Below are 20,101 nucleotides of genomic sequence, written 5' to 3'. Positions count from 1 at the left end.
AGGTGGTGGGCAAAAAAAAAAAAAAAAAAAATATATATATTTATTTATTTATTTTTTTTTACATTTTTTAATATCGATATTTGGCACCAGTGTATCGATAACGTACCTCAAGACGAAATATCGGGATATATCGTAGTATCGATATTTTGGCACACCCCTAGTACTGGCTAAATATGTGATGCAGATAATTGTATTCATACACAACATAACAACAATGCATTGTTTTTGTGTAAATTTTACTTTCAGCTTGGAACAATCCTCAATCATTCTCACAAACAATTAGGTGCAAATTCCGAAAGCAAGTGTTTAAATCAGATTATTATTTCGTTAAGCCTTGACCTTGAACCTGCTTTCACCATAACCGTTTTTGTTCATCACATAACACTTCCAGCTAACGTCTTTCTTCTTTTCAATATGCAGAGTCATTTAGAGTTATGGTCCTCTTCCACAAGTAGGGTTTGTGCCTGCCAGGAAAGTTTCTTAGCGCTGGGCACTGAGCTCCAACAGCAGTCCCAAACTAAGCTCAGATCAAAGCTGAAGCGAACAATGCATAGGAAACACACACATACACGCACACAAATGCACACACACACACATGCACACCCACCCACCCACCCGCCCACCTACACACACACACACACACACACACACACACACACACACACACACACACTCCATAGAGTATCCCTTCAGCATCCACTTGCAATCACGCATTCCTATCTTCTGATATACTGTCACACATCTTATCGCTTCCCTCTTCTTGGAGACAAACTCCTTTTGCTGTATCTCATTGATGGACAGCTCATCACCAGAGAGCATTCTCTTCACCGCAGGCTCAAACATGATAAACCACATGACCAGTCACTGTGATAAGTGCTGGTCACTGGTGGTTTGACCCCCATCACCTGTCAGCCCTCTATAAAGCAGCCTACTGGTGTCAGGAGCCTGGTCACAAAAACTATTACAGCAGATCCCTTGCAGACACACCACACACACACATACACTCGCTAACTGATCTACTGGATATCCCTGTCAGAGGTGCTGAGGAGGTGTCTGGTTGCAGGGCTGCTCCTGGGGTCAGCACTCGACGCTGATGCCTCTAGGGTTTCTCTTAACAGTGGCCTCTGTGTCGTAATCTTTAACATTAATTATTCACTGCAAGACTTCACAGTCAGAGGATGGTAGTAAGCGTGACACTGCAGGATTCACCATATAGAACGTGCCATGTGCCATCTGTGGCTGGTCAGTTGATCGGGCCTTCGATACTGGTATACAGTGCACAATCACAAATGTGCTGTCACATGCTGTTAGGTTGGGTGGTAAGTCACTTGAATTTCTCTTCTCCTTGCCAGCCTTTATAATCATAGCCAACGACATGCCTTTCCCCTAGTTATCTAGCTGAGAATTATTGGTACAGGAAAAAAGCTTGAAAAAAAGGAAAGCCATTCTCCCACTTCCTTTGGTTCCTTTTGGAGAGTGTGTGGGATAACAGTCTGTAGAGTTTTAATCAAGGGCTTTCCCATGAGGCATCCCTGCCCTGAGGCTTCCCTGGTCCTGAGACGCCCTTGGTGAGGAGCTTGTGGTTATATCTCGCAGTTGGTCACATGCACACATGCACATGCCTGCACACACGCACAGACCCAGACACACACACACGCACAAAGGGATCTCCAGTTTTCTGACACTGGGAGGCCTGCAGTGGGATCTCATTCATCAATCTTACAGCTCTGGTCGATGATCTGGAGTCAGTCTGGCCACAAAAAGAAACTGCTCTGTCATTACCATCTACTAATATAACAGTGTTCCTGGAACGTTTGCATGTGTCTCCTCAGGACAAATTCACACTAAAAACCGAGCACGCACACAGTATGACAGAGTGACAGAGATAAACATAAAAGTAAACAGCAATACAGAGACAGATGGTGTTGTGGGTAGAAAGACATACAGAAAGAGGTGATAAAGGCTTTCATATGTAGCTGTATTTATGCATTAAGCCAGTCTTTTAGGGATGTGACCAACGGAAAATGGTGGGTTATTATTCAGGGGTCAGATTAGATATGAAAAATATATAATATAAGAAAGGGTTTATTAAAATGGTTATTGAAAGGGTTTACTAAGGTTACCAATACCTTAAATGCAAAATAAAAATCTAATAAAACTGCGTGATTAAATGTATATAAACAAAATGTTTTTCAACTCATAGACAGGGTTCTGCCAGTTGAACTTGCATTTATAAGTCTCAGGCGATGTGTTTGGCCCCAAACCATGGTGCCTCCTCTGCTCTGTTTATTGGATTGTTTTCTGTTTGAGCTGTGCTCCCCGCTAAGCGATGCTACCAGCCCAATGTGTGTCGGGCCCTACCTCAGAAACCACCCACCGTCCGTTCTCAGCCCGGCGTAGCCGCGGCTGCCATACCCGGTCAACTCACAAGCCCATAATTGCACTTCACATGTAGTTTCTCCCTCTGGTATTTTTAGATCAGTGAATGTTCTCGCCATGTAGCGAAGATGGGGAGAAGAAATTAAGAAACTTAATAAGCAAGTAGAGCTAAAACATACATCATTAAATCTGACAAAAAACTCTGTGTTACTCACTGGGCTTATTTTGGAGAGCTCCAGCCAAAAACAGAGTTCTATTTATTTTGAGGAGAAAAACAGAAAACCTACCATTAGTTCAACAAGAAGGAAGGGAAAGATTTTGGGGAAATGCGGATGGCAGCTGAATTGCAGCCAAATTATGCCATTCCACATAAGGGGACCAAGAAAACACTTGAATGAATACCTCTCTAAAGAACAAAAATGCATGAGGTCAGCCTTCCAGCTATTGTCAGACGATACTTTTCAACCAGGCATTTCTCCTTCAGGGGCAAGAGGCTGCCAATCAAGTGTGCATTTTACTGTGAAAAAAGAAACAGAGTGAGGGAGAGTTTTACTGAGGTATTGTCCTCACGGCCGTGGTCGGCTGCTCTTAAGTTGAGCCAATGGCATCTCGCATCTCTAACTAAAAACAAGAGTTTTTTCTTCTTCTTGGGAAACAGTGGGGAGCAAGGAATATAGAAAAAGGAAAGTACTTCCAATTGAGTAGGAACCAGTGCGTGAGCAATTTAGAGCATTTTCCAGTTTGAGTGTTGGCTGACTGATTAGCCTGTATGACACACAGTGATGGAAGCAGACAGAAAAGCACTTTCAGGGGATTAAACAATGTTGTGCTCTCCACAGTCTCGCAGACCAAAGGGCCAAATTAGAAAGGGTATTACTTCATTGCATGTAACCGGTTGGGCCTGGATGAAATGCTAATTGCATTTCAAAAGAGTTCCCAAAACAGAGAGGCAACCCAGAACGGGGGTGTATTTTCATTGGAGGAGAAGCGGGACTTTACGATTCACTGACTAGCACACAACTTTAAGGAGCAGGCTTTTTTTTTCACTCATGCTCCTTTTTGTGTTTTGTGTGCATTTCTAAAATTGCCACAGTTCTCGATTCTTTTGTTTCTCCCACTTTTTGGCACGCTGGCCTCCTCTTCCAACAGAATCCAAGCCATCCTATTCAGACTCACTTCTTTTCTCTCTGCCCTACTCTATCACTCCTAAACAAGGACACGCACAGCACACACATTCCCGATACAGTAGGTGTGGGGCAGCCCCTCTTTCAAGCCTTTGCAGCATTGAAGGGCCAGATGGCAGGATTGAGGAGGAGGCAAATCCCTGAGCGAGTGTGGTCAGGAGACTCCTTATTATCATACAGAAAAATAACAGAACTGCTGCTTTCAACTGCCACTGTGAGAAGATGCATTTACAGGTGCCTACATATAACTGAAGCCAGCATACATGTGATTGTGGGTCTTGTTGTACACTTAACCAAAAAACACACCAATCAACTTCAACAGTATCTCATCTTGCATTCAGCAATATTCAGTATAAGCCATTTCTTCTTGGCAGCACATCACAGATCACACAGTGAAAGACACAAAGAGGCGGGGTGTGTTTTTTTCCTTTTACAATCTCCTGATCTCTTGGCATGTTTTACTCACAAACCTATAATCTATAATGAAAGGCATCCAGAGAAAGTGGATAAATACGTCTTTTTACAACGATAAACACACCCTGCCACCTCTCAGCCACGCTCGTATCAACCACCCCCACCTTCGTGTGGAATTCCTCTGCCGTGACCAACTACAGTACAATGAGGGAAGTGAGAGATAAACAGAGAAAGACAAGAACAGAAAGAAAGAAAGAGGGGCTGGTGTAAGGGATTGAGCAGATGGGGGGGTGGGGGGTGGAAACAAGTGTATCTGTGTGGATGAAGTAATACAGAATAGGTCATACACACGCATCGATCAATGGCAGATAAATATGTTTAAAGAGTAATGGAGAGAAGTCTGGGTTTCGCTAGATTGTTCTAAGACTTGGTGACCTTCATCAGCAGGTGTTTGTTTTTTGGACATCCCAACCCTTCCTTTTCTGAAGTTCACTAGTTTTCACTCTGTCTCTCTCACACACACACAGAAATCCTAATGTGAGGATGCAAGGAATGAAGGGTATAAGGATGGATAGGCATGATGTCCTTCCAGCCGAAGTGTGACCTACTCAACCTGACCTGTCTAAATTAGCACAGGAAGCGGAGGCCACCAAGGGGTGTGTTCCACGTGGCTCCCCCCAAAACATCGAGGCTAGGGGTAGAACTCATGGTGATTTATGGCCGGAGAGAGGATCCCACGCAGGGGTCCGCGGGTTTGAAAAATGGGATCAGTGAAGAGTAACCAAGGAGTGCGTTCATTTATCAAATAAGGTTATGGGAGCAGGTTTATCGCTTCAGGCTTAATAGATCATTCAATGATCAAAAAAAAAAAAGAAGAGAAAAAAAAAGAATCCCTGCTTCAGACAGTCCTTAATTTAATTTGTACAGAGTCTAGCCAAGCTAATGTGAACCAGAGGCCAGAGGAAACAGCCTTCCTAAATGTTCTTTTACTTTTCACTGTTTTGACATTTGAGAAAAGGATGTTGCTCTGTGCGCTTCCTGCACTGATTTTCCACGCAGTTTGCAAGTTGAAATGAAAAATAGCTGCTTTAGTTGGATTAAGTGGATTCAAACAAAGTAACCATACGACTTAACAGAACTTCTCATGTTTTTCTGTTATCGATTGATATTCATTAATTTGTGGTGGAGTGTTTTGTTATTGATCATTGTTAGACCTAATAGAGGAATTGGTCATGCGTTACGCTCAGCACAGCAGGTAGGAGAGGCTCTGAGGCAGAGCGATCTGAAGCTACTGGTTTACTAGCATCAAGAGGTCAGGGTTCAAGTTTAATACTCGAATGGAGATGCTGGGGAGCTGTAGGAGGCTCCCCGTCACCTCTACAGGGTGCAAGATATAACAATAAGTGTATGTATTTGAGGGCGATTATGAGAGTTGACAGCAAGGTCATGGCCGAGGGTTTGCTGCTGCGACCGTACTAGCATCCTCTCACCGGGAACAATACGTGGTTGGTCAGGCCCACTAAAGAGACCTCAGGATTGTTGGCCATCGCTGAGGGCCCACCATTTTCCTGTCCCTCTGCTCCAAGCACAACAACTACTAAAACACGACACTGTCTCCTGTGCGTAAGCATGAACTGTCAAGTGATTTTTGAAAAAACAAGGTCTTAAAATCCCAGAGTGCGTTATAAGAGACTTATTCACGACTTGAATTTGTTCATTCACTAAATCTAAAATCAACTTCAGCAGGGTTCCCAGACATTCTGGCATTGAACCTGATGATGTGAGTCAAGTTAAACACAAGGGAAAAAATGAACCACTACTGTTCCTGTCTTAAAGGATAGTAGAAGTAGAAACTACTGATAGAAATGAGTAAATACAACATTAGCTACATCAGATCTTAGCACTAAAGAAACATTATTTTCACCTCAATGAGAGTTGTACACATCGTTCTGATGAAAACGCACATAGTCCTTTCATAAAAATTTGTGGTTTGTATCCATGTACTCCACTCTACCTTGGACTTTGTTCCTTGTTTTTTAACCTGTCACAAAAGTAGCCTTCACTGAGAGCACTAGACAGGCCTCCAGATCCATGTGAAGTGTTTGAGGCATGCTAAACTCCTTCCTTCATCAGTGGTATGGATCACTTTCTTTTATCTTGTGCTGTTGTTAGGCATTTTCCTGCATTTTGTATTTTCTTTTTTTGACCTTATAGCACACTCCTTGTCTCTCCAAAATCTCCTCATAGAATTGAGAGGCTTAATCATAATGTCTGCCCACAGTGGGGAGGCAGCGGTCCATTTTTATTCCATTCTGATCCGATTCTGATACCTGAACTTGTGATACCTTGTACCAATCCGATACCAGTGTTTCATTAATAAACTGTATGCTTCACTAAGTTTATTTGACTGAGATAATTATTTTAAATGAAAATCATCATCAGGCTATAATTAAACATTACAAGCCTGAGCCTTAGTCTAACTTTGTAAAACAAAGGGTAACAAATTAATACATAGATATAAAAAAAAGCACTAAATGTAAACACTGAATTACAGTTAAGAACCAAACTAGTGCAAAAAAACGTGTTAAATTAAACCACAGTACAAATGAGTACAAAAAACAAATAACTCTGTAAATATGTATATATATATATATATATATATATATATATATATATATACATAAATTAGCACATAGATGTAAACATAGAATTTATTTTAATCACTTGGTGCCAAGATCAGCCCAATTGTCACAGACACCCGAGCCATCTATTTGAGTCAGTACTGGACAGATATCCAGTATCAGCCTCTGATCAGTGAATCCCTACACCACAGCAGTGCTTTGTTTCAGAAACTGGCCAAATGTCACAAAATCAAGGAGCAACTAGAATGGCACTCAGTAGAGTGCATACTTCCACTAAGGCCCAACAGCGCTCTTTAATTCAATTAAGCCTAATCCTATAGCGAATAAAACATTCAGATCCACTAGATCTGGATTTTTTTTCATTTTTTCTTCAAGATCATTTTTTTGATCAACTCGCAATTCTGGGCCAAGAACCATTCTCCATCATGCATCCTGCTGACAAACCAGCCAACCAACAGATGGACACGGGTGAGAACATTACCTTCTTGGCAGAGGAAAATCTGAAAATGATTGCAATGTATAAAATATAATCTAACAACCACTTGCAGCACAGGAAATCATTTAAATATTAAGAATTTTGCACTGTTTTATAATGTTTGTGGAAACCGCGCACATTACAGCTGTGCATTAGGGTATTACTAAGAATCTACCGCTCCAAAAAGATTTCTTGGGAATCTGATCTGATGTTTCAAAAATGCAATACCTATGGTTCACACACTCAAAAAAGCATTCAGTGAACCCGGTCAGCTCCCAGCACCGTGAAAAAAAGGCAGGTTTGTGATATACATGTCTTGCACCAAGGGATTAGGAATTGTTATACTGCATGGTACTTCTAAGGGCAATGGAGAAGTGGGGAAGTAGGTACAACATGTTATCCTCCTGAGGTGTGGAAATGAAAACCAGACCATAACTAATAAGAGGTGCATTGTGGGTATTGGTCTGTTGGTTTTCTCTTTGAAAAATGTAAATCCAGAACATGCACTTCAGACAAGACAAGCAAACATTTTGCGATGTGTAAATGACCATCGGTCTCCTCAGTTTCTTATGTGAATATAATGAGCATATGGTAAGATGCAGAAAACATGTAAGAAAACAATATCACATCCTTCAGTTTAACTAGCACAGATATGTTCCAAGGTTATGGAACCACTGTAGATCCACAGGATCATGCATACAGCTATCAAGCCATGCAAAGCCCCAACACATTAATGTCCTCTATTCAACAGATAAAGACATCCTTTATAGCTCTTGCTCCCAGCAGTGGTCCATGGTGCACAGAGCAGATGAGGCGGGCGCAGCCTGTTGCAGAGTGGTTCAGCGTATGTAGAGCTGTGCCTCCATCTACTATTTTCCATCATGCCCACATGCTGGGAACGCAAGCCCCTCTCATCCCCGGCAAGCATCAATCTCATCCTGTCTGCAGTGTGCAACACTTGAGCACCTTTCATCAATGAACAGGCTCTGTTTATGGTACTGTCCCCTTTTGTAGTGTGCAGCCATTAGAAGGGTGAGACAGAAGGGGAGAGAGGCAGGCAGTAAAACAGTTTCCGCCCAGTGAATCACATTCAGACCCTCACACAGGCGACTGGGGGCTGACCCCTGCCAGGCGATGACATAAACACAGACAAACAAAGGACCATGAGCTCTAAAAGTGTGGATCTCAGAGGAGACAAATCCAGAAAAAAAATACGTCAGACCGACCTGTGTGTTTGTGATGATAGCCTATCAGACTATAAGCTGGAGGAAATAAAAAAACGTGAAAATTTCATGCCAAGTTGTGTTGCCTCTTAGCAAACAAAGGGAAAGGACGAATTATTTACTAACCCCTTAATACAAAGATACATTTCAGAAACAGTTAGCAGTGAAGGCTGGCGCTGAGGAAGAGCAGGTGTAAGCGCTGAATGGATACAGAGGCAGCTCCCTCCCTTCCTCCCCAGTGAGAAAAGGGATTTAACTCTGCTGAGGCACCACAGAGGAGGCAACAAAAGAGATTTGCGAGGGACGCAGCAAGATGACATCATGTCAAATCAATTGGAGATAAGGTGGATTATTATCAATTATTCAAGCACCGCACACCCCACCCCATCAACTGGTGTAAACTATGGAGCCTGAACATCTGCGTAAAATACGCAAAGAGGCAGCAGCACAATGAGGCTGCAGGCACCACTCGCTGATTTAACAGTAACAGCACATGTGCGCAACTCAAAGTGTGCCAAGATTACTTATGGCCAGAGTAAGCCTATAGATTAGTCAACGGAGCCTTTATGAGAGGGTCTCCAGCTCACCATGTGTGGCAGTTCCCCCTGAATTGTTGTTTTATTTCAGTGTGAGAGAGAAAACCCACACAAAGCGCAGTAATCACACTGGAGATCCTGGATGTAACCATGGAAGCGTTTGTCTCCCTCCTCAATGGGCTGCCCGGCCATTCATTTACTGATTGCGCTGAATCAATATTTAGGCTTTTCAATTTTATTAGCTCGCACCGAGGGGGATATTTTGGCACAATGCGAAAAGAAATTAGCAGCGGCCAACCACTTTTAATCGTTTTCTTATAGTGTTATACAATATGTCTGCTTGAGCTGTCTGGCATAATTGATGAGGAGTATCGCTACTCATTTGTTTCCTTTATTCCTCCGTGCTATTAATCTACCACTGGCAATAGCGCCTGGAGTCACCAATCATTACTGACTCACTCACTGAAAAATCAATTCAAGGCGGTTGCATTGTCCCGGAGACGATGCGAGCATGTGTCACAAAGCGCTTTCTTCTCGCATCTTTCTGTGAAATTAATCAGCAAAGTTTGGCTTGGCCCACGATCACAAAAAAACCAACAGACACATCAATAAAAAAAAAAAAAAGGAGTCATCAAATGAGTGATTCCAACTTACCTGACACCTTGCTTGGCCTCTCCGTCCAAGATGAATTACTATAATATATCTGATGCTGAGGATAACATCGATAAGCGCTCCCGAGGTCTTCAGCTCTTTCTCTTCTCAAACAGCAGCCAGTAAGTGCATCATGTTTTTGTGTTGTGCTGGGTTTTCTCTCGGCAGCTTTGGGTCCCCGGTAAACAACATGGGATGAAGCGCGTATGTCATCTAACGGGACTGGAGCCGGGAGAAATACGAGGAGATTGAGCGGTTCCCCCGGTCTGTTCAGGACCCTGTGCTCTCTCTACGCTCAGCTCCGGGCTCCTGTAGCCATGTGAGGGCTGCTGCTACTGTACACAAACACACACTCAAACACACACACATACGCACGACTCACTGCTCCGGTGGAAAGATTAGTCTGCAGCTCCTCAGGGACTCCGGCTCGTCCCCCGCTTGCTCCCTAATGAGACAAGATGTTTTAATCCCATTTGTCTCTCAAGGGTGCTGCTCGGTGTGGTGGTGGACAGCTCCACCCTGCGAGCCGGACAGGCACAGAGCTGTCCATAGAAGCTGTCCTCTCTGTGCATGAACTTGTGTTTCCAATCTGTACATCATCAAGTTGTAATTTGAAATCTGATATAATATCATAACTAGCCTAAACACAAGCAGAATTATGCGAAATGTCTTTTGCATCGTCAACGACCACGTTGTTCCCGGTTGAACATATATAAAAATACGTATTACAACTCTAAATATATGTTATATGCTATTTTTAGGAGGAGTTGTGCAAAACTTGCATTTACATATTTAGACTTAAATACTGCATATTTAAACGTGGTAAAGGGAATTTATTTAGCTAATTAAGAAAGCCAGCTGAGTTATCTGTAGTTATCTTGTTTCTGATGGCTGGGTAACGTTAGGTAGTTTAAGTTTATTTACACATTGGACCAACATAGTTGGTATAACGTTATATAAACACTGAGAAATGAGTTAATAAGAATGTGAATACACTCTGAATAACAACGAAATAAAAATGTAATACATAACTTACATGTAAATCTCCGTAAATTACTTCAAACGTCCCAAACATTAGCGGTCCGAGCTATTATTACCTTGACCTTTAGCGCCATCTCGTGATTAAAAGTGAGTGCTTTGTCTGAGGCGTCCGTGGCAACGTCATTACGTAATATTCTGTTGACGTGGCGTGAGCGGTATCAATTCAACGGTAGCTAGCAGGTAGGTAACTAGCCTTAATCAAAGGCAAGGTAAGACCGAAGCTGCTCCGATGGAAGTATGGATGTTATTCAGATCAACTGACTGATCCGGTGTTCACTTTCTCAGGTAAGGGTAGCCGTTGACGATTTCATCCACATATCTCACCCACCAGATTTGACCGTTACCCGATAGAAATGTACTAACGGTACTAGCCACATAACATAAATGGACGCTAGTTAGCACTAGCCTAGCCTGTGCAGAGGGTTCTTAGTTTGCGAACTGTGTAACGTTACTGTAACCTGAACTTATATCGTTTGAAGACCCACCTGACCGTTTCATTGGCGTTATTTATGCGGCGGCTTAAACAAATTTGTTTACAGTGTCCACTGGACAATGACATCGACTGGATTTAGTGGGGTGGGAGATACTGACGTGTAGCATTAGCTATGTTGCTTTACTGCCATATTAATTGCTTAGTTAAGTAGTCAGGTGTGCTATTTTATCCACAGTAAGGTTTTGCAAGCTTAGCTGGTTAATCACACGCCTGCGTACTTGATGCAAGATAGTTGTTGGTGTTTTTATGGTTAAGGATTTAGATTGTTAGGCAGTAGCCTAACGTTAGCTAACATTACCTTACGTGGGTCAGGAATCTAGCATCTGGATTTAAGTAACCAGCAGTCAAGTCTGCTTAGCTTTGCTAAAAGGTGAGGATAATCATAAGTTGTGACGGGGGAATAGATCTATAACATTATCTTTACAATATGCCACGTAGCTGGTGGTGTTCCCGAGGTCGAAATAGGGAAGATGCCAGAAATGTTACATAAACAGAGGACCTTGACATCAGAGGATTGGATGTGCTTGCCTGAAACGTCACCTCTCATATCGGAAGAGGCCAAATCTTATCTAGCTATCTTTACTGTAACTTGCATGTTCAGGACTGCCAGATATGTGGCCTTTCGTTTCTGGTTCAGCATGCTGAATAATGTGAGAATGCAATGTTAGTTGTAAGTGAAGTTCGCTGCTGCCAGCACCTGTTAGTTGCAGCTTTTAGGGGAAGAAATGCATGTTGGGTCTTAGACATAGACCAGCTCACAGTCTTGTCTCTATCTGTACAGCTTGATTGGTTGTATTTGGGAGATGATCTAAAACAGTGGTCACATTAGGGTTGACACTGATGATTTTAATGGAACATACTAAGCTTGAACCCAAACCCAAAGTAAACTTTACCCACAGGCTGCCAAAACTGGTGGAAAGAATAACACAATAGTCACCTGCATTTTTTAAATTTTTTTTGCCAAGTCTTTCATGCTCTACCTGTCAAGTTACACTGGCACAAAGTGACTTGTGTGTCTATCATGAACATATCATATTCGCTAGATAGCACACCTTTGCTTTAAAGAGGTCATATTTAGCTAATTTTCAGGTTCTTACTTTTATTCAGGGGTCCTAGTAGAATAGTTTTATATACTTAAATTTTCAGAAAACACATTATTTTTCTCATATGATGCACTGCTGCAGCACCCCTTTAGTGAGACAACGGCTGTTACATAGTGATGCACATAAGTTACAGATGTAAAGGCTCGACTCCAAAGCAGGCGTTTCAGGAGCGGTGTATTCTGTTGCAGAGTCACTCCCTTTGGCGTGGACTTTGGGCTTTTTCACTTTGCAGACCTTTTACATGCACAAAAATGCTTCATAACACAATGCAGGAAAGGCAAAAACTCAAAAAGCACCACAAGACCCCTTTAAGTGTTCCTTGTTAACTTCCTTCAGGTTAAAGAAATATGCTGCACAAGTTCAAGATGTGGTAATCAAGCATATTTTGTTCTTTTCTCATTACAGTGAAGAAAAAATGTCCAGTAGAAACCAGCACTATGGGTTCCAGTCCGCCACCATGGTGCAGCCAGCCAATGGCGGTCACGCCTATCTGTTTGGAAACAATGGGTCCGAGAATGACCTGTCAGAGGAAGATGGCGAGAGCTATGAGTTGCGGCCACGTGGCAGAGAGAGGCTGCGAAGGAGCACCTCCAGAGAGAGAATGGAGGATATTATCTACCTGACCAGAGATATCCAGGAGGGTGACACCCTGAACAGCATCGCCCTGCAGTACCATTGCTCAGTACGTCTGTGCTCAGAACTGTGTGTCTGTCTCTGTTTGTCTTTCTCCTCTTGTGAATTCCAACTCTACAGTCTTTCATGTTAAAGTTGTTCTTAAAATGTTATTTCTTTTCTTACATACACTTGTACACAAATGTAAAACATAGCCATTATAAGCTTTATATTAGGTGCACTATGTAGTTTTGGTAAAGACATTAAGCTAAAATAAAGTAATATCTACACAGTAAATAAACTCAGAAATGTTTATTTGGTGAATAACGCTTTGTGCCTGAACGAATGCTGTCCTCAAAAGGGAAACAAGGTCCACAGTATAGTGTTTGAAGCTAAAAAAGATGGCTACTTAGAATGGTCCTGCAAATATTAACAATGTAAAAGAATATGAAATTGTGCTGTCCTTTGAGGACAATTTGTCTAGTTAAAGTCATGAAATCAGTGAATATTTTACTTTCTAATTAAAATTTCTTCCCCAAAACAACATACTGCTCCTTAAATAAAATTGAAAATAAATGTTTAATAGTGAATATGAATATCTAGACAATGTATAAACATTGACGTATAATCAATGTGTAGAAGGAGATGGAGCGTTATGAATATCTAAGCATCAGGCAGGTGTTCTTAATAAAAACACTGTGCACCATCTGCTCAGGCAGGCAGACAAAATTGGTGTCTTGCTGGTGAACATAGCGCAGCATTCAGCAGCTAAAGAGCTGGATGTTTCCTTCAGGAGTTGACGGAGACCAGAAAGCCATATGGAATTACATTTACCAGGTGGCCACTCCAAATAAATGCTAATGTTGCTCTGTGACTGCAGGGTTGCAAACATGTAACTAACTGCCAGCAAACCATATTAACTGTAAAGGTAAAATGTTTCCAACAGTGTTCAAACCCAGGGAAATCTATAAGATAACTCAGTTTACTGGTGCATTTCATTAGGTCGCCGTTGCTACTTCCGCCTTAGGGAAGTCAGGCAACAAGACTTAAAATGACTTCCTTACACTACCTTGTGTGTCAACATGTGTGACCGAGTCGGATCGGATAGATTTTCAACAGCAATTGTGGTTGTGTAAACAAGCATGACTGCAGGATCATTTGTGGTCCTTCTCCTCACTCGTGCACTCCTCAGGTCCGGCTTTGCTCCGAACACTCGAGCTGGCTCATAGCAGTTGAGCGGCGCCTCTTCCCCACACACAAGTCTGCAGTTTTGTTTCAACTTTGCTTTTGACTCTGTAGATCAAAGTAGATCCCATCACACCTCTATACTATTTAAAATTATTCAGCTTATGACTGATACAGTAGCATACGACGAAACACTTTGATAGATATTCATGTTAGGAGTCCCATGGTAGCTCAGTTGGTAGAGTGTGTGCCCCACTGACACGGACTGTGTCCTCGCTGTGGCCCACGGTTAGTAGAGGACATGTAGCTGTCTCTCATCCCATTTCATGTCAGAGGCTGTCCTGTCAAATAAAGCCGCAATATATCATTTCAATCTTTGTGTATTGTGACAGTAGTTGGCATTTTGACCACAAATCCTGACTTAGAATCCAGAATATTCTTGTGAGAGTAAATATAAAATCATCTGTCTGTAAACATAGCATAGTAACTGTAGTAACAGCATAGTAACATAGCAAGCGTAGTAACTGTATGTTACGTGTCTTTCCTAGGTGGCTGATATAAAGCGTGCCAACAACCTTTTGACGGAGCAGGACTTCTTCGCCCTGCGCTCAGTCAAGATTCCTGTGAGGCGCTTCAGCGTCCTGACTGAGACTCACACCACTGGACCTCTCAACTCTGCCTCCCCCTCAGGTGCTAGGCGCTTGCCCCAAATCACTTCCATTACCTCCCTCCCCTCCGAGTCCTCCACAGACTCTTCTTCTTCCACCGACAGTGTGGAAGGATTCCTCATGGAGAAGGACAAGGACATTGAGCGGCTGGTGAAATCCACAGGTCCATCTCGAAGCACCCTGAATGAGGTCGTGTCCTCCTTGACGCTGCAGCAACAGCAGCCACTGCTAGGAGAAGTCGAGTATAAACCAGCGCAGAGAAAGGACCCTTACTACGGAGCAGACTGGGGCATGAGATGGTGGACGGCCGTGGCCATCATGCTGGTTGTTGGCATCGTCACGCCTGTGTTTTATCTGCTGTACTATGAGGTTCTTATGAAAGCTGACGTCAGCCATCATGGCAATATTACCAAAGCTAATGACCACAAGTTGTGATTAACGGATAGCAGCAGGAAGTGGATGTGGACAAAGAAGGAGACGGTGGACACGGAGAGCTTGAGAAAACATAACAAGGGATTATAACTTCACAGATCTGTGGCTAACTCAGAGACCTAATAAAACTGGGTAGATGTTATCATTTTGAGTTGTTTTATAGATTTGATATATCAATGCAATCTATCAGACTGGAACAGTCACTTTATAGTGGGAACAGTTCTGTTTTTTATAAGGTTGAGAGACTAAAATTCAGGGTGTGGCCATAGTCATTCCTCTTGTTTGCCTATTTGCATTTATATGCTGTACAACAAGGAGTGTAAATGGGCAAATGGTAACGAGTGTTACGGTTCGCTAAAAGACGAATACAGAGTTTTATTATCAGTGTAGCCGATAAAATTGAGGTGATGTTTTTATCATATACGCTGCTGCATTTTCAGTATGTGACACAGAAAACTCTAAAGATCTCTGATCAGCCGGTTTGTTTATTCCGCAATGGAGCACCGGCCACACCCTGAGAGAATAACTATGTCTGCGGATGGGGTTTTATCAGTTTTTACAGAAATTGCTCCAACTGTGTTTTTTGCCATGTTAGAAATAGTGTATTTTCCCACTTCTCTTGCTGCCATTATGTTTGATATAGAATTAATTTATTTCAAGACTATTGAGAGTTAGCCTTTACTTACACTATCAGTATTGGGATTTGCCAGTTAAATTATGTTTCTGAATTTTCATGAAAGTTGCTTGAATATTTTTCGTTTCTTTAGCCTGCGCGGAGAGAAATGCTCTTTTTTTTCTTATTACAGAAATCCTCAAAGAGCGTCGTGAGGACAATGGGAAATGCACAGTATTCCCACAATGACTCATACATGTAATTATGTGGAATTTCAGACTTTGATATATATAGCCCTTTTATTTTAATCACTGTCTTCAGTTGACACTTCATGAAAAAGCATTATGTGTTGTTGACAGTATGTGCCTTTCAAACTGTGGGAATGTGCTACAGGCTGCAAAATAAATACATCTATTTTGAATAAATTATTGCCAGTATGCACATAGTTTGGCATCTCTTATTTACATAAATCCTGAAGGAAAGCTTTCCTCTCATGACCAAACAAAACAAACAACCATTATAAACAATATTCCCAACGTGTCTCCCATTTTAAACCAATACAATCGTTCACGTCATAACTGTAATCCTCAGCAGTTCATGCTTGCTTCAGTTTGCAGGATTGAGTCACACCGTCTCAGTATGTTCCTTCCCCATCCATATTATCATCACTGCCTGCGCCGAAATCTTCGCCATTGTCAAAGTAGCTCTCAATGTAGTCGTTGTCCTACAGAGAAACAAAGGAAACGGTCAAATATGAAATCTGCTTGTTGCATATCTTTTCATTTCACAAATGTGGCAATTAAAAAAACGTCAGGCTTTCTTTTGTTATCCAACCTCCTCAATGTCCTCTTCTTCATATTCTTCCTCTTCAATTTCTTCTTCATCCTCATTCCCTTTTTTCTTTTCAGTCTCATCATCTGACTTTTCAGGGTTCCCGTCGTCGTTCTTTGCCAGTTCCTGAGATAATGAAAGAAAGATTGGATTAGCGATGCGAAAAGTTTGCAAAGTTTAGAAAGACGTTCTTGGTAAGGACACAAACATCCTGAGCTTGTGTATATTGCATAAGCTTGACGCCTTCATTAATGAGTGCATAATGTGGTCGAGAGTAAATCAAGAGTAAATGTAATGCTCAGGAGTTCAACACAGAACAAGTGAAGAAAAGCTTACATCTAATTTACTCAGCACGGCCTCTGCGTCTTTGCGTGATATCACAGTTTTCTTCTTTGTGCCTGTTGGATTTAAGCATTTTGTTATTATTCACATAGCCACAGATGAGATCTTATTACATACACGATTGCTTTCATATTTCACATACCTGGTTTAACTCGAGGTTTTTTCTTTTGGGGCATCAATTCTTTCGGGAAGAGGTTCCAGTCTGAAATATCAGGAATAAATATTTCTGTTAATGACCACTTTTTTTCTCAACTTGCTCTAATCACATGCCCGTGTGTGCAAGTACCTGGAGTCCATTCGTCATCCTCCATCTGTTTTTGCTTCAGGTATCTCTCCGTGTACTTCTCCACTTCTGTTTAATGTAAACAAGAGAAAGTTCTATTTCAGAGCGCTCTTAAACAAGTCCCAATTCGCTCTCACATCTCATTTATCAGAACCAACACAAACCTCTTGGTGCTACCCCTGATTCTAAGACGGTAAATCTAGTTTTAATAGTTTTGACTTTAGAGTAAGCAATCGTTGGTTCCATATGAATCAGGGAACTCAAGAGGCCCTATCAAGCTAGACCACAGAAATCATATTAAAACCCTCAGATGAGGCGGCAGCTGTAACTCAATATTCTGCCATAAATCTGCCCTTCTTTCCTCTCCTCAGACATGATGACCCTTATTAAATGTTTTAGCTCGCAAGTGCTGCATTATCTTCCCTCACAGCAGCCAACTGTCTTGCCATAGCATTTCTATTAGACGGCAGGTCTCTAATGCACCACTCTCCGACTCACCTGCTTTATTGGAGTTAGGCTTGATGTTGTGAGGTAGCCGTTGCATAGTTCCCCTCATCTCCTGTTTTAAGGCCAACATGTAGTCCTCCTCCTCGCCTGCTTTCAGCGGCACCGGCTTAAAGTCTGTGTTCTGGAGGAGGAAACATAGAGGAAGGGGAGATGACAGCAATCGCATAACCGGTTTGTTGCACTTATCTTCAATCGACAACTACGGAGCACATGTGGCAGCATGCAATTACAGTAAAATAATACTGAACTGCACAAAACTGATCCTACAGTTAAACTAACAGAGATAATTTATGGACGATTAGAAAGGCACTTAATACCCATATCTCTGCCAAGGCCCAACAGTCACCATTATTATAATCAAGCCTAATCCAATATCAAAAAAATAAAACAAATATTCACTGGATCTGGATTTGAATATGCATCTGTGTAAAACTGTCATCCCTCGAAAGGTAGCAGCCACCTAAATAAGCCTGATTGTTTCCCCATCAAGAACCATACATTACTCCCATGAGAATTAGAGAAAATGTCAATATTCAATAAATCTTAAATAAATCACAATTCTCAAGAAAGCGAGAAAATCTCCAGGACCTGTCCCTTTATCAGGATCTGTTCCAAAGTTAAAAAGGGGTCTATTCTGGGCTGAGACCCATACTCCATCGAAGTTAGTGGAAATCTGTTCAGTAGTTGTTAGTGGTGTAGGCTGGCTGACAAACCAACTAATGGACATGGGCAAAAATAACTAAACCTCCTGCACATATGACAACAAATAAACAAATCTGTGGAAAGCCAAAAACGGTGACACAAAACTAACAGTAAGAATTTGGGGTCCTTCAGCCCGAGTCAGTGGACAGTTGTCATACACAGCAGGTAAAACTAGACCCCAGGGGCCTCAAAGGACCCATATACAATGATTCTTCTGTAGTAAGATGTTGCATATATACACACTCACACACACACACACACACTCACACACCTAAATTACAATGACATGGTTGGTCTATGCAAAATAAAATCAAGCCGTATTGGATTACCAGTGATGGAAGTAACTAATTACAGCTTCTCAAATTACTTGTAATTTTACTTGTATGCATCACACCATGTAATCTACCTAGCATACATTTTAGCCTTTTATCTGCATTTTTGTAGCCAGTGAGGCCGTCTGATCACAAAAACACAAAACTCAGGCCCAGGTTTGGAGAGGTGACCGTGACCATTGAGTGGAGTTGGTAACCTATACTCTTGAGTAGCTATTAAGAAGAATACTTTGTACTTTAACTTAATAAAATATAAGTATTGCTTTAATACCAGTTGTTTGACTTGTAACTGAGTAATATTTCAGTAACGTAAATGTATTTTTACCTAGTACCACTGTTTAAATGCACAATGCACAGGAGGTATTAAGAAAGAGAAGTCATTTTTTGACTATGCCTCCCATACTTGCTGCATCATTCAGAAATAAACCAGACACATCCGACGGCAGCTGAAAGTCTGTTAGAGGAACATGCTCTGGAAGAGGTGTTTAATGGGACACCGCTTTTGACAGGTGCTCAACAAGACCATGACAAACTGTGCACGCAAGTTGTATAACTATATTAATGAATGTAAATTAAACATTGTTTTTCATACATTTGTTCAATAGATCAAAGTAGATCCTACTAAATCCATGCAGGTTTCACCCATCTCTCTGACCTGTCAACAACTACAAGTACAGTTACATGCTCCAAGTCCCCCCTCTCTGAGATATTGTGCCATCATGCAACACTATGAGGGCTTTTAGGTCAATTGAATGCACTGAAATGATGTGTCATCATTGGGTCTCTGCATCTATGTGTGTGTGAGTGTGTGCTCGGTACTTACTGGAAACAGCGGGCTGGGCCCCACCCTGGCTTCTGGCATGCTGCCCCTGCCGATGCCCAGAGCCTCAACGTTGAAAGTGAAGGCAGCCACTCCGCGACCCTTGCCTGCCATGGCTCCAAGCCTCCTCTGTACCTGCAGCACAGAGTCCACATGTGTCCAGTCAACTTCACTGTCAAACACGTGTGCACACAACAAGTGAATGCAACACAGCTGCCACCGCCTTTCTGGCCTGTCTTTGCATAGTAGGCGGTGTTGAACTACAACAGAGACTCACAGACATACACAGTAAGTTAAAATACTCACTATGGGACTGTTAGGAAATTGCTTCTAATGTAAAAGTCTGTGTATTTCGGGGCTACTTATCGGCATGTAGCCATACTAAGTCTCCATGTTTACACTTTTCGAGTTTACTTGTCATTAACATTCGGCTACTCCATTTCTTCTGTGGTTCGGCTCGTAAAATAACTCCTGAAATCGCTTAAATTGACGTAAATCCGAATGAGGTTCTGTACAGTTTTGCTAACACCGGCTAGGAAACCTCCACTCACACTCCACTCAGCAGTAAATGTGGCTTTAACGTCACCCCGCCCCTGCGTGACGTCGCAGAGGGCGTGCGTTATTTAAAGCCAA

At 42.0% G+C, this 20,101-nt stretch overlaps 3 protein-coding genes across 6 annotated transcripts in view; 1 reads left to right on the top strand and 2 right to left on the bottom strand.

The window, feature by feature from the left end:
- The window catches only part of adgrv1 (adhesion G protein-coupled receptor V1), a 117,897-nt gene extending 107,297 nt beyond the window's left edge, over positions 1-10,600 (bottom strand). For all 3 annotated transcript variants that reach the window (XM_030417523.1, XM_030417524.1, XM_030417525.1), the window contains exons 1-2: positions 10,541-10,600; positions 9,508-9,949 (exon numbers count right to left, since the gene is read on the bottom strand). The gene's annotated coding sequence lies outside the window, so the exon portion shown is untranslated. The remainder of the gene's footprint in view (positions 1-9,507; positions 9,950-10,540) is intronic.
- Positions 10,601-10,674: 74 nt separating this feature from the next.
- On the top strand, positions 10,675-16,076 carry lysmd3 (LysM, putative peptidoglycan-binding, domain containing 3). The gene is made up of 3 exons (XM_030416208.1): positions 10,675-10,830; positions 12,547-12,823; positions 14,487-16,076. The coding sequence occupies exons 2-3, from the start codon at positions 12,557-12,559 to the stop codon at positions 15,039-15,041; spliced, it is 822 nt and encodes a 273-aa protein (XP_030272068.1). The 5' UTR covers positions 10,675-10,830; positions 12,547-12,556; the 3' UTR covers positions 15,042-16,076.
- polr3g (polymerase (RNA) III (DNA directed) polypeptide G) lies at positions 15,937-20,079 on the bottom strand. Of its 2 annotated transcripts, none has more exons than XM_030416209.1 (8): positions 19,775-20,079; positions 19,472-19,603; positions 17,606-17,735; positions 17,111-17,176; positions 16,967-17,026; positions 16,819-16,880; positions 16,486-16,608; positions 15,937-16,375 (listed from the first exon to the last, which is right to left on the bottom strand). In XM_030416209.1, exons 2-8 carry the CDS (start codon positions 19,580-19,582, stop codon positions 16,286-16,288), a joined length of 642 nt encoding a protein of 213 aa, XP_030272069.1. In that variant the 5' UTR covers positions 19,583-19,603; positions 19,775-20,079; the 3' UTR covers positions 15,937-16,285. The 2 variants fall into 2 exon arrangements, with proteins under 2 accessions (XP_030272069.1, XP_030272071.1); XM_030416211.1 differs by having other exon boundaries at positions 20,020-20,065.
- Between the last annotated feature and the right edge of the window lie 22 nt (positions 20,080-20,101).

Source organism: Sparus aurata, chromosome 5 (assembly GCF_900880675.1).
Source record: "Sparus aurata chromosome 5, fSpaAur1.1, whole genome shotgun sequence".
NCBI classification, from domain to species: Eukaryota; Metazoa; Chordata; class Actinopteri; order Spariformes; family Sparidae; genus Sparus; species Sparus aurata.
The sequence above is the reverse complement of the archived record's forward strand: the minus strand, read 5'-3'. Positions and strand labels throughout refer to the sequence as shown.